The 13,551-nt window shown below is 40.3% G+C and overlaps 1 protein-coding gene and 1 long non-coding RNA gene across 2 annotated transcripts; one reads left to right on the top strand and one right to left on the bottom strand.

Annotated features, from left to right (window-relative positions):
- Positions 1–102: 102 nt before the first annotated feature.
- On the top strand, positions 103–4,183 carry LOC125705300 (uncharacterized). The gene is made up of 3 exons (XR_007381463.1): positions 103–1,972; positions 2,051–2,195; positions 2,845–4,183. It is a non-coding gene; the product is annotated as an uncharacterized LOC125705300 (long non-coding RNA).
- A 6,503-nt stretch (positions 4,184–10,686) lies between these two features.
- Positions 10,687–11,815, bottom strand: LOC125705299 (protein S100-P-like). The gene is made up of 2 exons (XM_048971782.1): positions 11,623–11,815; positions 10,687–11,003 (listed from the first exon to the last, which is right to left on the bottom strand). Exons 1-2 carry the CDS (start codon positions 11,767–11,769, stop codon positions 10,863–10,865), a joined length of 288 nt encoding a protein of 95 aa, XP_048827739.1. The 5' UTR covers positions 11,770–11,815; the 3' UTR covers positions 10,687–10,862.
- Positions 11,816–13,551: the final 1,736 nt, after the last annotated feature.

The following is a 13,551-nucleotide window of genomic DNA, read 5'->3' as shown; positions in this document are numbered from 1 at the left end:
GGCCAGTTTCTCAGCCAAAGCTCTTATTCCCGCCTCCCCCGAGTCGTCTCTAGGCAACAAGACAAACTGCGTCCGGCCCACTACGAGGCTGTATCCCTCCGCCTTCGATTGCATCAGAAGGCTAAGTAGTCCTTGTTACGAAATGCATTGGGTCGTAGCCTGTGAAAACACCTACGTCAGGCGGGGTTCGTGCCGTGTAGTGAGCTGTCATGATTATAATCTTTAATTACGAATTCAACTGAATTTAAGTATCTAGAACTATTACTCAGACAGCAATTTAGCCTTCGCCCTTAAATGTATTCCAAATATGCGGCTGCTGGTTATAACGTTACAGCTGTTAATTAACTGCTGTTGCGTACGTGTGTATGGCTTCGACTAACCGTGTTTTGTGCTCGTAAGAAAGACTTCTCATTAATATTCTCTTTACCGAGTTTATTGAGAATAATCCGAGCTACGCTCATTTGCTATACTGTAGGTACGGTGCGGCAAAGACAAGCGTATAACGTGCCGCGGAGTCTGAATATATTGTCATGGAGAGAATGTGTCCACCTAGCACAAAATATGCTAATAACATTAATCATCGGTACAGAAATACATTTATATTTTGCACGATATTGACACAATTGCGTCCATTCTGAATAATATATATTTCAGATGTATAGGTCAGCCGGGGGATGAAGTGGTGTTCGACACGAGTTGCACTTTTTTCCATTTTCATTGAATATGGCTATTAATTCACTCTAGTTTGTTTAACTTTACTTCTATACCCCTAACTTCTGATGTTGGGGTCAGCTGCCCAGAACTCAGCCACTCATACTCATGGATGATTATCTGGTACAATACATATAACGTGGTTGAGTATCCCTCAACAGTTGTGAAAAAATCACGTGATCTACCACAATCTTCTGCTGAGCAGGTTTATCCTCATAATATGAAGGTTACTCCTTTTCTCTGTTCCATTTACTTTCCATTTCTAGCTCACTTAAATTAAAAGGCATTTTATAATTCCCTTACTTGGTAAGCAGTAGGTACCAGAATTCAATCACATCTCTTGGATTGGGGAATTGATTCCTTCTCTGCATGGATGGAGTTTGCATGTTCTCCTCATGTCCAATAGATTTATTCCCACAGTCCAAAGACATGCAATTAGGCTAACTGGCATCTCGAAATTCCCCATACTGTTTGACTCTGCGTGTGTATTTGCGTGAGTGTGCCCTGAAATGGGCTGGCATTCAGCCTTCTGTCCTGTTCTTACCTGACATAGACAGCATTTTGTTTAAGATGAGTGGTTGGAACATGGATGAACTGATGGACATAGAAACTGAAAACGTCTTAGTGGCGTTTGCACAATGAGTGCCGACGTTGAGGGTGAAAATGCTCAGTGTTTGGTAGATTTGGCCTGAATCACATTATAACAAGCTCCCTTCGTCATTTCAGATCTTTCATGGAGAAACCCATGATGTACTTTTTACCTTATTATGTTAGTATAGAATAAAGAAAGGTAGGCAGCCGGATTAATATTACAGGATTTCAAAAGGATTCTTCCTGAAGCATTTTCATAAACTCACTCTTCCTCATTCCTTTAATGTATTGTTCCAGTCATGTCTTGTCATGTTGGAGTATTTGGCTTCTCGACAGATAAAATCCACTAGCACATAAAAATGTGAAAATGTAACACTTCTGTAATGGATGGTCAGTTTTTATGATGTTCTTTTTTGGATTATTTGTACAGAAACATTAGGTGAAACATCACTGCTGGTATCAATATAGTTTAAGACAAACATGAACCACAACTGAGTGTGATTTATTCAGCAAAGTAGATGAGTGTATCAGAGTACAACACAGATTTGGGTACATGAAGATTAGATCTGATTAGGATCCGATGGTCTTTCAGTTTGTTATCTTTCCACCTGACTCCTTCAAACAGCCTTATCTCAAGACAGTTGCTCTCCCAGACAGCATCTTTACTGAGGTTAGTGTGCCACAGTCATGTTCTAAATGCCAATGTAGTGAGTCACTCATGGTTTTCATTCTTTTAATTTCTTACCAGTGGGTGGAGCCTTTTGCATGCGGTTGCCAAGAGGATCTAACTGGGCTGGAATGGATTTGCATTGTCAAAGGACTATATTCAAAGCTAGGAAAGGAGAGCATAACCCTTGTTTTCCACCTCGCCTGCTAATAAATATGCCTGAAAGGTACCCGATCGTGTAAAAGCCATACCAGCATGTTATCCCTAATCAAAAATTATTTTCCACCATTCTATGACTGTCTGTTGTGTTTCCAGGTTAATGTGTCATGATTGCTGACATAAAAAAAATCCATTAGAATGACCAGGATTTGCTTTTTTAAATTGGTTCTTGGAAAATAGCTAAATAGAATTGATCAGAAATAGATTATTTCTCGTTATATCTTCCATAGAACTAGGGAAAACAGTTTTTAATATTGATTGAAAAATTCGATTTGACAGTAAGAGGCAGTTGGCAAGGTCACACCCTCACGCATGTGATGTCATATTAAAGCCCTGACTGTCCTCTTTAATGAACAATAGATCTTAATAGAGTGACATGTATGGTATGAGAAACACTTGTAAAGATATAGAGGCTTGTCTTACCATGTAGTGTTTCAAGACCGCTGCCTGGGGTTGGACGGGGATATTCTGATGCACATGTTCAATTGTAAACCAAAATCCATTTAAGGAGATCCAACCCAAATTATTAAAAACAAGAAGAGGAACTTCTCCTTTTAACTATAATGAAAATATCTTTAATCGATAAACAATGAATTTCAAAACATATTTCTAGGTTTGAGAGTATGCATTTGTTGGTGTTTGCCTTGACTTCTTAGGCACAGCCATCAGTGGTGTGTCTGTCTGCGGGGAGAATGTCGACCTCAGCATGAGATTCGGCAAAGACAGTGGTGTCCCTTCCTATGAAGGCAGCAGACAGTTTGGAACAGCATGGGGGGTCATGAGGTTGCTGGAAAGGGGCTCGTGATATCTTTGCAAGAGGATGAAAGTCCAAGTCTTTAGAGTCCTGGTGCTCCCTGTCTTGCTGTATGGCTGTGAGACATGGACGCTACCCAGTGAGCTGAGATGAAGACTGGACTCCTTCGGTACTGTGTTTTCGGAGAATCCTTGTGTACTGCTGGTTTGACTTTGTGTTGAATGAGCGATTGCTAGAGGAATCCCGAATGAGGCACATTACTTGCATTGTGAAGGAGCGTCAGTTACGGCACTACGACCATGTGGCGCGTTTCTCTGAGGGTGATCCGGCTCACAGGATCCTCGTTACTTAGGACCCGAGCGGCTGGACCAGGCCGAAGGGACGCCCACGTAACACCTGATTGCGGCAGATGGATGGTCACTTCCAGAGGGTGGGACTGGACTGTGTATCTGCCTGGGGGGGTCGTCAGCCGGGATCCCAAGGAGTTTTTCCACGTGGTGGGTGTGGCAACGCGATACATCAGTGCATACTCCCCAACCTGACCTGACCTGACTTGAAATTCTATGAGCACAATCAAAATGTGTGGGGCAGGTTGTTGAGTGAAGCTCAGCTGCAACACCAACGCAATCAGTGGGACTGTGGGCAGCGGTGGTGCCAAAGAAACAAAGATAAGAGCAACAAGCACAGTAACCTCTCCACATGCCCCCTCCCCATTACCCATCCAGTCCACTGACTTGATTAGACTGTGTTGGCTCCGTGTTGTTTGAGGAAATGTGGAAAGAAAGCAAATCAAATTAGGTTTAAAAAACTAAAGTGGAAGACCTTTGCTCATGCTTCCAGCATTAGTGTAGCAGTGGATTCTGGGAAAAGTGGTGATAATGCCTTTGTGTTGCACATACCTGACACATGTCACAAATGCAGCTAATGATTAAATCCCCTGGGAGAATTTTTCTAACTTTTCTCTGTTTATGTACATTACTGCCGTGAAAAAATACCAACTGAATTTTCATGTTCTTGCAAATGTAAATATATGTGAGGCTTTTTTAAATCAAGTTGCAAGAGATTTGGTCATTTTCCACAGAATTTCAGTGGAGACCAGTCCTTCTTCTTCCTTCAGTGTCTGTTGTTCTAGCTGCCTGATGCTCTGGAGAATCACAATTTCATTTCATTTTTATGAAATGATAATAAAGTGACATGAAATGAAATGAAACTTTAACTTCTTCAGAAAATCTAATTACTGTTAATCTGTTTTCAGATGGATATTCAGATGGTGTTTGACTACAGTAACAGGAGTGCTAGATAGAGAGTGCTAGATCAAATCAGTCTGACAACAGAAATGGAAATAGAGGTTTTTAATTTCAGACATGATTGAATCTGAGACCAGAGGTGGAAAGTTCAGGTCCAGAAAGTACAAATCCAGAGTAAGGTTTTGTCTCAACAAACCAGTTTAATATAGAGTCACAGTCATAGAGTACTCAACTGGTTGGTTGAAACAAAACCTTGTTCTGGATTTGTACTGTCTGGACCTGAACTTTTCACCTCTGTGTGGGACCAAGATCAGATTTTTTTTTTTGCTTAATTTCTTTAATTTTGCAACAGCATTCCAATCTCATACTGTCCTATGAGTCCTATAATGTCCTATTAGCAGTTGCCACGTACACTATGAAATCATGTTAGATGGGGGGCAGGATGCAGTCACATAGATTGGAAAGAGTGAACTGGGTGTGTAGGCACCTTTATTAAAGAAAATGATTGCTACTGCACAATCTTGAGGTCAAACCAGATCATGTGCCTTCAACTGCTACATGTCATGATAGACAGTCATCATATGACAGCTCTATTGTACAAATACTGATATACTAAAGCATTTGCAATAGCTATTCAAGGGTATGTTTCTCTCTCTCATTAGCAACTTACATAGTTGGAATCATTCAGTTGAACCATGCAAGTCGCTAACACTGTTGACAATTATGCTCAAGTACGGAATAAAAAAACCCTAAAGTAAAAAAAATATCTTACATACACAAACCCCTCCTGCCCCCCAACCAATGAGGGTTCTGTTATTCATTCAACAATCTTCTATACCACCTATCTAGTACAGGGTCACAGATGAGACCCCATGAAGCACAAAGCAGAAGGACAGATGCACTCTGCACAGACTGATAGCCGATCTCACAGCACACAATCGTACATTTTGGGCAAGGTATCCACACAGCTTCATCTGACTGAGGGAACCCCAGAGAACCAAGGGAGAAGAAGTACGCTACACATGCACAGAGGTCACACATGTCATGGATGGGACAGCGTGTACTAGATGATTTAAGATACGTCTGAAGATAAGCAACTGTTGTCCACTCAGAGAAACAACGCCTTCGCAAGTCCCTCTGATGTTCCGGGATACTGAAAATAAATATTTTTCTTTTTTCCTGTGGAAACAAAACATGCCTGGTATATTATATGAAAATACTGCATTACATCAAACACTTGAACGACAGCATTATGTCAGTGTGTCCAAGTTCCTCCACAGGCACTGGTTTGAGCCAAGGAGATACTCGGCATCCTGCAAACATTTAGTGGAAGCATATGAAATCTAAGGGAATGCATTTCCTGCAACTGTACCCATCTCACAAGCATAGGCACCAATGACTGTCCTCCAGAGACCAAAAACAGGAAGTCAGATCACCCTGTGATATGTCTCATTGGCCGTAGAGCACAATGTTTTGTCAATAACATTAGGTGGTGTAAAAAAAAAAAAGTTATAGCCAATTCCACCCCTCAGTCCACAGAAATAAGATCCGGTGTGTTAATTTAACATGAGACTGTTTACAAAGTGGAACAAAATACAACACGTGACATTCTGTAACTGGCATTCCCTTCTAATCAAATTACTGATGTGCCGATTAAAAGTACAGTATGCATCTTCTATCATTTTCATTTCTTTATTTTATTTTTATCACTCATCAAAATGATTTAAGTACTTAACACTTTAAGTACTGCTTCAATGTTTTTTCTTTGGTTGTGTAGTCAGCGGTGGAATTTAAAAAACAATCCTCTGTGATAACCAAGTTACCATAAAAAGTAGTAAAAGACACAAGCAGGTAGAAAGAATTTGAAATATTAACATTTAATACATTCGTAATTGCAAAGAGTTTGCATATTAAAAGTTAACATTAAAAGCCTCCTTTCATACAAACCATCATTTTGTTTTCTATAATTACATAAAGGTGAAAACAATTGCACTAATAACAGAGAGAGAGAGAGAACCCCAGGGGCTATACTGAAACATGTAGCAACACAGTCTGCACTCTCACTTCAGCATCTCACCCCAGCCCGGTGGTGTTTTATTAAAACATTGGGGCGGAATTTGGTTCTAAACAAGGTCTGGTGCCCCTGCTGCCATGGCAACAGCTGTCCCACACGGGTGGTAGCAATGAGTATGTTGTAGACTATGGTTTTAGAAAGGGCCTGGTTAGACTGACTGCCTTGCTGTGCCGGGGGACCACTCCCTGACTCCCTAACCCAGTGGTTCTTAACTGTTAAACCATTCCCCTCACCTAATGTTTCCCCATCCCGGCCAGTTGTCTTTTTTTCCCACTGAAACTTATCCACAGATAAGTGACTATTACCTTTGGAGGCAGTGATTATGTTAAGAAAAACATTTCAAAATCAGTCTTGGCTGAGCTGGACAAATGGGGAAGAGTCTTGCTCAACTAGCATTTTCTTACCCGACTGAAACCAATATCAAAATAATCTAATGTATAGTTTGCTACAAACCATCTTGCCCTGCTCAGAATTTGTAAGAGGTTAATTCAATACCATCATCTATGAACGTCATTAAAATTAATCCAAGTTTAGATCTGCAATCACGTTAACTTATCAATTCATTAATTCAGTGGTTAAATATCTTAAATTATGTTCATAGAAAGAGTGTGATGATTACGTAATAATGCACAAGGTCTTTTGGTGAGTGATTCCTGTAGAAAAATGGGTACGTTTCCGCGTCCTTCTGTAAGAGGTCGACAGTATTACATCTGAACATTAGAGGGCAGCATCTGATTGTGATGTAGCCCAAGATTCTCGCCGTATGAGTCGCGTACAAAGTGATTAGGAGTACACGGTAATATGTATTGTTTGGTGCGATTTTAATGTGTAGTAGAGTCCTGTTTGGGAGGATAAACTGCAAATGATTTTATGCACAAACTTAATTAAAAAATTTAATATGAAATACTTTTATCTCCGTTTTATCAATCTGAAATTACCTATAGAGGACTCTTCGGATGGCATAACTAAGGGCAGCAACTGATCTACGTTCACAAATACTTTAAATTCAACTGTATAATTATATCAGATATAATTTTATAGTTTCCAAGTATAACAAGTTGTTTATCTGAACTTATTACCTGATTATTAAATCCTACAACTCTTTAAACTGTTTGAAGGCATAAAAATCAACATGATTAGCCTGCACTTGTGAAAAAATCCGTTGGAATTATCTGGAGTTTCTACACGAATCGATCCATAACAATCATCTTATTTTCATCTAACATACAGTACAATCCCCCTCCCAAAGGTATTGGAAGGACAAAGCCAATTCATTTGTTTTTGCTATACATTGAAGATATTTGAATTTGAGATCAAAAGATGATTATGAGCCGGGTGTTCTAACGAGTTGAGCTACCTATCGAGACGTGCTATCGTCTATCGAGCCTTTCTGCGCATGTGCAGTTCCACCGTCTTGGGACTAGAGTTAGGTTTTAGGGCAGGGGTGATACACACTGTCCTAGCAGTGCACTGCACACCTGCACTTAATGTTTCCCATATTTCTTTTGAAGGTCACTTGAGGTCATCCTACTATTCCTAAGAACCTGTCGGATAAGTTAACGGTCATCTCTGGCATTAGAATGTCACTCCTACCCTTTACCTGGCTGGTTTCTAGCCATTCCCAGTGTCTCCTGTTTCACCTTATTCTTGTGTGCTGCTGCCTTAGAAATGCTGAACCTGGAAGTAACCTGCTGCTCAGCGTAGCCGTCTGCCAGCAGAGCAAGGATTAAATCAGGATTTAAAAATGCAGATTTGTTTAAAAATAAGTCCCAGGGGGACCTTAGCAAAAAAGTTTTAATACCACTGGTATCGTAACAAATAGTTATTTGTTATACAAATCCCATAATGCAATGTGTTAATAGAGTACATATGGGCATATTATACCCTCTGGGGAATTAAAAAGAAATGAAACACTTGCAATCATTTTCCACAAGTCCCTCTAATGACAATTATATATTATATAATCCTTTATAAGGTTTGAAGGGGCCACAGAGAGTGTTTTTTTTTGTTTCATGTGAATGCTCATGGCTGCCCTCTGCTGGTCCAATTTTGCTGCCCTCTGTCGTAGTTTAAATTTTTTAATTTTCATCCATGTAATGTTTTCTGAAGTGGCAATAAGACCCATCAAAGATCAAACACGGTATGCAAGTTGAGAAACATCTGTCATATAATCACAAGAATGGGTAAGAGCTCACACCACTGGAAAGACTTGGTGAGACAAATCATATTCCATAACTATCCAATCAGCTACTAAATTCAAGGTGATGAAAACACATTAGTGAGGTATAAAATGTTTTGCTTCATTGAGGTTCCTTATATTAGGCTTAGGGTGGTGTTTGTCACATTTCTAACGCCACATTTTTTTTGGTTTAATATGGCAGTGGTCAATGTGATTACACATTGGCACTAAGAAGACATTTTATCTGATATGAATGTTAGTTTTTTTTCTCTTTTTTTTGGTGAGACATTTTTGGCTTCACCTGTTGTCTTAGGAAACTTCCAGAGGCAGCCGTGCAGGTCACTGAAATCGCAACAGGCCTGGTGCACTTCCTGTGCAGACCATCTCTCTGCGCCCATCAGCAAGGCCTTTGACCCCAACTGCTCCAGGAACACCTGACAGATGTCTGACCCAAGCGTGCCTCTAACTTACATGTTTGCGTGTGCTTCAGCCTCAAATATAATCATGATATCGATGAATTATATTAATCACTGACAGGTAAAAGACAGTGTGTCACTTATGTACAGCTAATTGGGAATTTGAGGCAAATAACAGGGCTGTAATATCTGGTTTAGTGCAATGAATTGTTCTCATGCTATTTTATTCTGTATTACTTATTTTTATTTATTTTATGTTTTATTTGTATTTATGTTTTCCATTGCATTTTATTTTTTTATTATTTCAGATTCTCGTTTAGCCAATGAAATATTGTATGTTGTCTAAGCACATGAGGCAGCTTAAGGGTCCTGACAGTTGGTAGATGTGCGGTTTTGCTTAATGAATGTGCAGGAGTGAGCTGACAGTGTGTGCATTGTCTGGAGACATACCCATTGAAACTTTTTAAAGGTTTTTTTAAATCTATACGCACTTGAACATTATTTTTAAACCAAGTGTGTGACCTTTGCATTCCTCATACGAATGTTTACAAGACAGTTTACACTAAAGAAGTTCTCAGGCTTATGAGGGGGGCCGGTGTGGAGGTTCTCCCTGTGCCTCCGCCCCCCAGGTCTGTGACCTTTACACACAGCAGTCTCGTGCTTGTGTGCGTGAAAGGAAATAACTCAGAAGCACATACCGATTCCGAAAGACATTTTCATGATCAGTAACATTTAGCCTAAGTCATAAAGTTTCAAAGCTGTAAGTGTCATATCAAAGGAACTCTGAATATCAGAAGTTAGACTGAAAGACTTTTTTGGCAAAATGCATAAAATTAATAAAAATTTCAAAAGGCTTTAGTTTCAAAACTACTAGTGATGCATACCTAATATTTAGGATTTCTCCATAAGCTTGGTGTGGGAGTGCCTGTGATCTTAAAGGGACCTGGGAATTTTTTCTCAACCTGGATGATTTGATATGGAATGACTGTTTTAGTGGGTTGTGGTGGTCTGTGTGTGTGTGGGAGAGGACAATATTACCTGCAAAATGCTAATTAAGTAGCTTGCTGAAAATGCTAGATGACGTTAAATGCTAGATGATTTAAATCTACCTAGAAAATAAGTGTATTAGATAGAAAACAATAGAAAACTTTTAAAATGTACACAAAAGAGAACAATAAACAGAGTGAACTACGAAAAGTAAAGGTGGATCTATGCGCAGCAAATGAGCATCTAACCACAACAAACCCCAAGATATAAAAACAGACAATAGAACATGCAACAGAACAGAGTTTGTACATGTAACGCAGTGTATTATAGCGCAAGTCCATCCATCCATCCATCCATCCATTTTCCAAACCGCTTATCCTAATGGGTCGCGGGGGGTCCGGAGCCTATCCCGGAAGCAACGGGCATGAGGCAGGGAGCAACCCAGGATGGGGGGCCAGCCCATCGAGGGGCACACTCACACACCATTCACTCACACATGCACACCTATGGGCAATTTAGCAACTCCAATTAGCCTCACCATGTTTTTGGACTGTGGGGGGAAACCGGAGTTGTAGCGCAAGTCAAATTCCATTAAAAACTGTTCAGGGAAATCTAGACTACTTTCTTTTTCTCCTGCAGGCAAATAACTGGTGGAGTAACACGTTACCTGAGGGGACACAAATGATGTAGAGTAGTACATGCTTACTTAATGTATTAATTAACCATTAATTAAGTGTTCATCATGAATCATTTATGACGGGAAGTATATCAGTTAGTCTAATTATTAAGTAATTAGTTATTCTCATGAAAAACGGAATTATTGAGAGCAACAAAAAGAAAACGAAAGATTACTCATTATTGCTTTAAATGGTTATTTTATAGTATGAATTCAATCAAATCCTTTGAGAGTATGAGATTGTATAAGCACTGAGACATATTGTTTGCCTCCCTCTGAGCCTGTGAAACCCAGAACCGCCCAGCAAGCAAGCATGGCGTGGTGCCTTTCCTCCTCTGCAGTCACTTCTTCTTGGGACGGCTGTGACACGCACAGGTTAAGGCAGCAATGAAGACCACATACTCGCTGAAATCCACCTCGGAGTCTCCATTGTGGTCCAGATCCTTCATGAGCTTGTCTACCTCTGCCTGCTCCTTAGGGTTCTGAAACAGAGGCAGGGAACGCTGAGTCTCTCATACTGCCAAACAACCAGTGGCTCAATACTGTAGAACACGAGGGTAAATTCTGGAAGAATTTTGTCTGTTTCTATTTATAGGAAATTATGTGTCTTTGTCCAGTCTCAGCAAATTTATGTGTAAGGTTTTATCATAATCTATCAGAGTGTCCCAGTCAGTTTTAGGGGAATTTTATACTTAATTCATTCAGTAACTATTTTAATAATAACATCATTATTATAGTCAAACATGCAGCAACATTGTGAAGCTGCATCACTCAGTTCTTCATGTAGAATGACATTGGGGAGTCCAACCATTCATGCTATAGTTCCTGGTGCTCCTATTCTGTCCTGATTGGTTAGAACAAAAGCAACAGGTATACAAAGGTATACAGGTATACATTATACTTTTATCCAACGAGATTTTCCAATTTGAGGACTTATTCTCAGACATTTTAAGAGACACTCTTCTGTTTTAGATTATTCCTAAACAGGGTGCAGCCAGGGATTTAAACCTGCAGTTTTTAGGGTTTAACTTGTTTGATGATACTGACTGCCATTCCCTAACCCTGGAAATATAATTTAGAGGAATTAACCTTTTATCTTACCTTTAAGAATCCAGGTAGCTCTTTCTCCATCAAGGACCTTAGCTCAGACTTGCTCAGCATGTCCTTTTTTCCTTCAGACATTGCATATTTGTCAAAGACGCTCATCAACATGGCCATGGCCATCTCTAGTTGAGTAGAGTTTGCCATTGCTTGGTCAATCGGATGTTGCAGGAAAGAGGGGTAACAAGGCTGAATGAAGGCTGAGGATAGAGGGTTCTCTTATATATGCCTTCATGACTCATATACACTGTATGGGTGTGGGTTGCCATGTCAATAGTGCTTAATCTCCTGCTCTTTTCTCTTTATACGTTATGTAGACATGCAGCCACACCCAAAGCCGATGTTTCTCAACCTAGTTCTCGGGGACCCCCAGGCGGCCCACGTTTTTGCTCCGTCCAGTTAATGATGCAGTTCACACACAGGCCATTTGTTTAATTTTGGCTTAAATGCTTTCTGTTTGAGCATACTACTTAAAAGCATACCTGCGCAAAGAACAACTGTCTGTATCATTTTTAATCAAAGGGTGTGGATACTTATACACAGCACTGTATGTATGTACCAATTCCCAGAACCTACTTAAAAAAAAAGTAAATATTGTTTAGTCACACAGTTATCAAATGTTTACATTGTGCAGAAGCTTCTCACCATAAAGACTGAGTTTATTAGCACAAGGTGACTTAGTCAACTCACAGCAAACCCATTTTTCCCTTCTCCTCAAACGGTCATTTACTCAGCACCAAGTCCCTTTGCTGTTCGGTTCTGGTTGTTGGTTGTGCACTTAGAGAATGACCTGAAAGTGCATCAATCTGTGCTGATGGCAGATATTTCCTGGTGACCTGTGCCTGTTAACTCTAAAAATTGAATAGAGTGTATTGGTCTTTTTCCCCCTCCACAATACACAAAACCCCACAAAGTATATTAGCATGAGGTAAAGAAGAGGACAGAAGGTTAACCTACCACACTAGCTCATTTGTACAGAATTTAGGGCACTTAGCAGACATGTTTATTCTATCCATCTCCCGTTGTGGAAGTCACAGTCACAACCATATCCATCCATTACCACTTAATCCCAACCTGGGAACAAGGGGTGCAGGCAGGAACCAACCAGGCCAGTCCCCAACACACTATAGGGCACACACATGCACGCACACACACACACACACGCACAATTTAGACTTGCCAATCAACCTGCCCTGCCCACTTTCGGACTGTGGGAGGAAACCTGAGCCCCCAGAAAAACCCACATGAACACAGGAAGAGCGTGCAAACTCCACACAGAAAGGATCCGGCACTGAACCCAGGACCTTCTTGTGCAAACCACTGCACTACCCTGCCGCCCTGCCATAACCATATACTATAGGCAGTTTAAAAATGCTACTTAGCACAGGTGGACCTGAAGGAAAAACATACAAAACAGGAAGATCACGCCAAGAGAAGAGGTGGGATTGCAGCCCCCGGTGCTACGCCCTGAGTTGCAGTGCCACCTACAGTCACAGTGCCACCTACAGTCACAGTGCCACCTACAGTCACAGTCAATGAACAGCCATGGTTCTGACGGTCTCGGTTTATAGGATCCCCTACTATGTCATGTTTAATGACAAAATTATATATAAAAAAAACACATGGAAAACAATTCCATTCATCCATCCATTTTCTATACCTGCTTGTCTTCTGCAGGGTTGTGGGGGAAATATCTCTTATAACTATAATTCTAACTTGGAATAAAACAGGGATAAAAAAAATTAAGTATGCAGGTGTATTACATTAATAATAATAATAATAATAATACTTTGCTAATCTACAAACACAATATCTGAACACAATGCAAACTTTCTTATAAAGTAATCTGGTACACAAAGACCCCCGTATTGACGGAATTCAGAGGATGTGGCTCGTACTTATTTGCACGAAAGGTCAGCAATATGGTTC

This window comes from Brienomyrus brachyistius, chromosome 12 (assembly GCF_023856365.1).
Source record: "Brienomyrus brachyistius isolate T26 chromosome 12, BBRACH_0.4, whole genome shotgun sequence".
Taxonomy (NCBI): domain Eukaryota; kingdom Metazoa; phylum Chordata; class Actinopteri; order Osteoglossiformes; family Mormyridae; genus Brienomyrus; species Brienomyrus brachyistius.
Note: the sequence above shows the minus strand (reverse complement) of the source record. Positions and strands in the feature narration are given on the sequence as shown.

Excerpts from the sequence above, each read along its gene's own strand:
- LOC125705299 (XM_048971782.1), bottom strand. The coding sequence starts at position 11,769 with ATGGCAAACTCTACTCAACTAGAGATGGCCATGGCCATGTTGATGAGC. Across the intron at positions 11,004-11,622 it reads AGCTACCTGGATTCTTAAAG|AACCCTAAGGAGCAGGCAGA; the intron begins GTAAGATAAAAG and ends CCTCTGTTTCAG.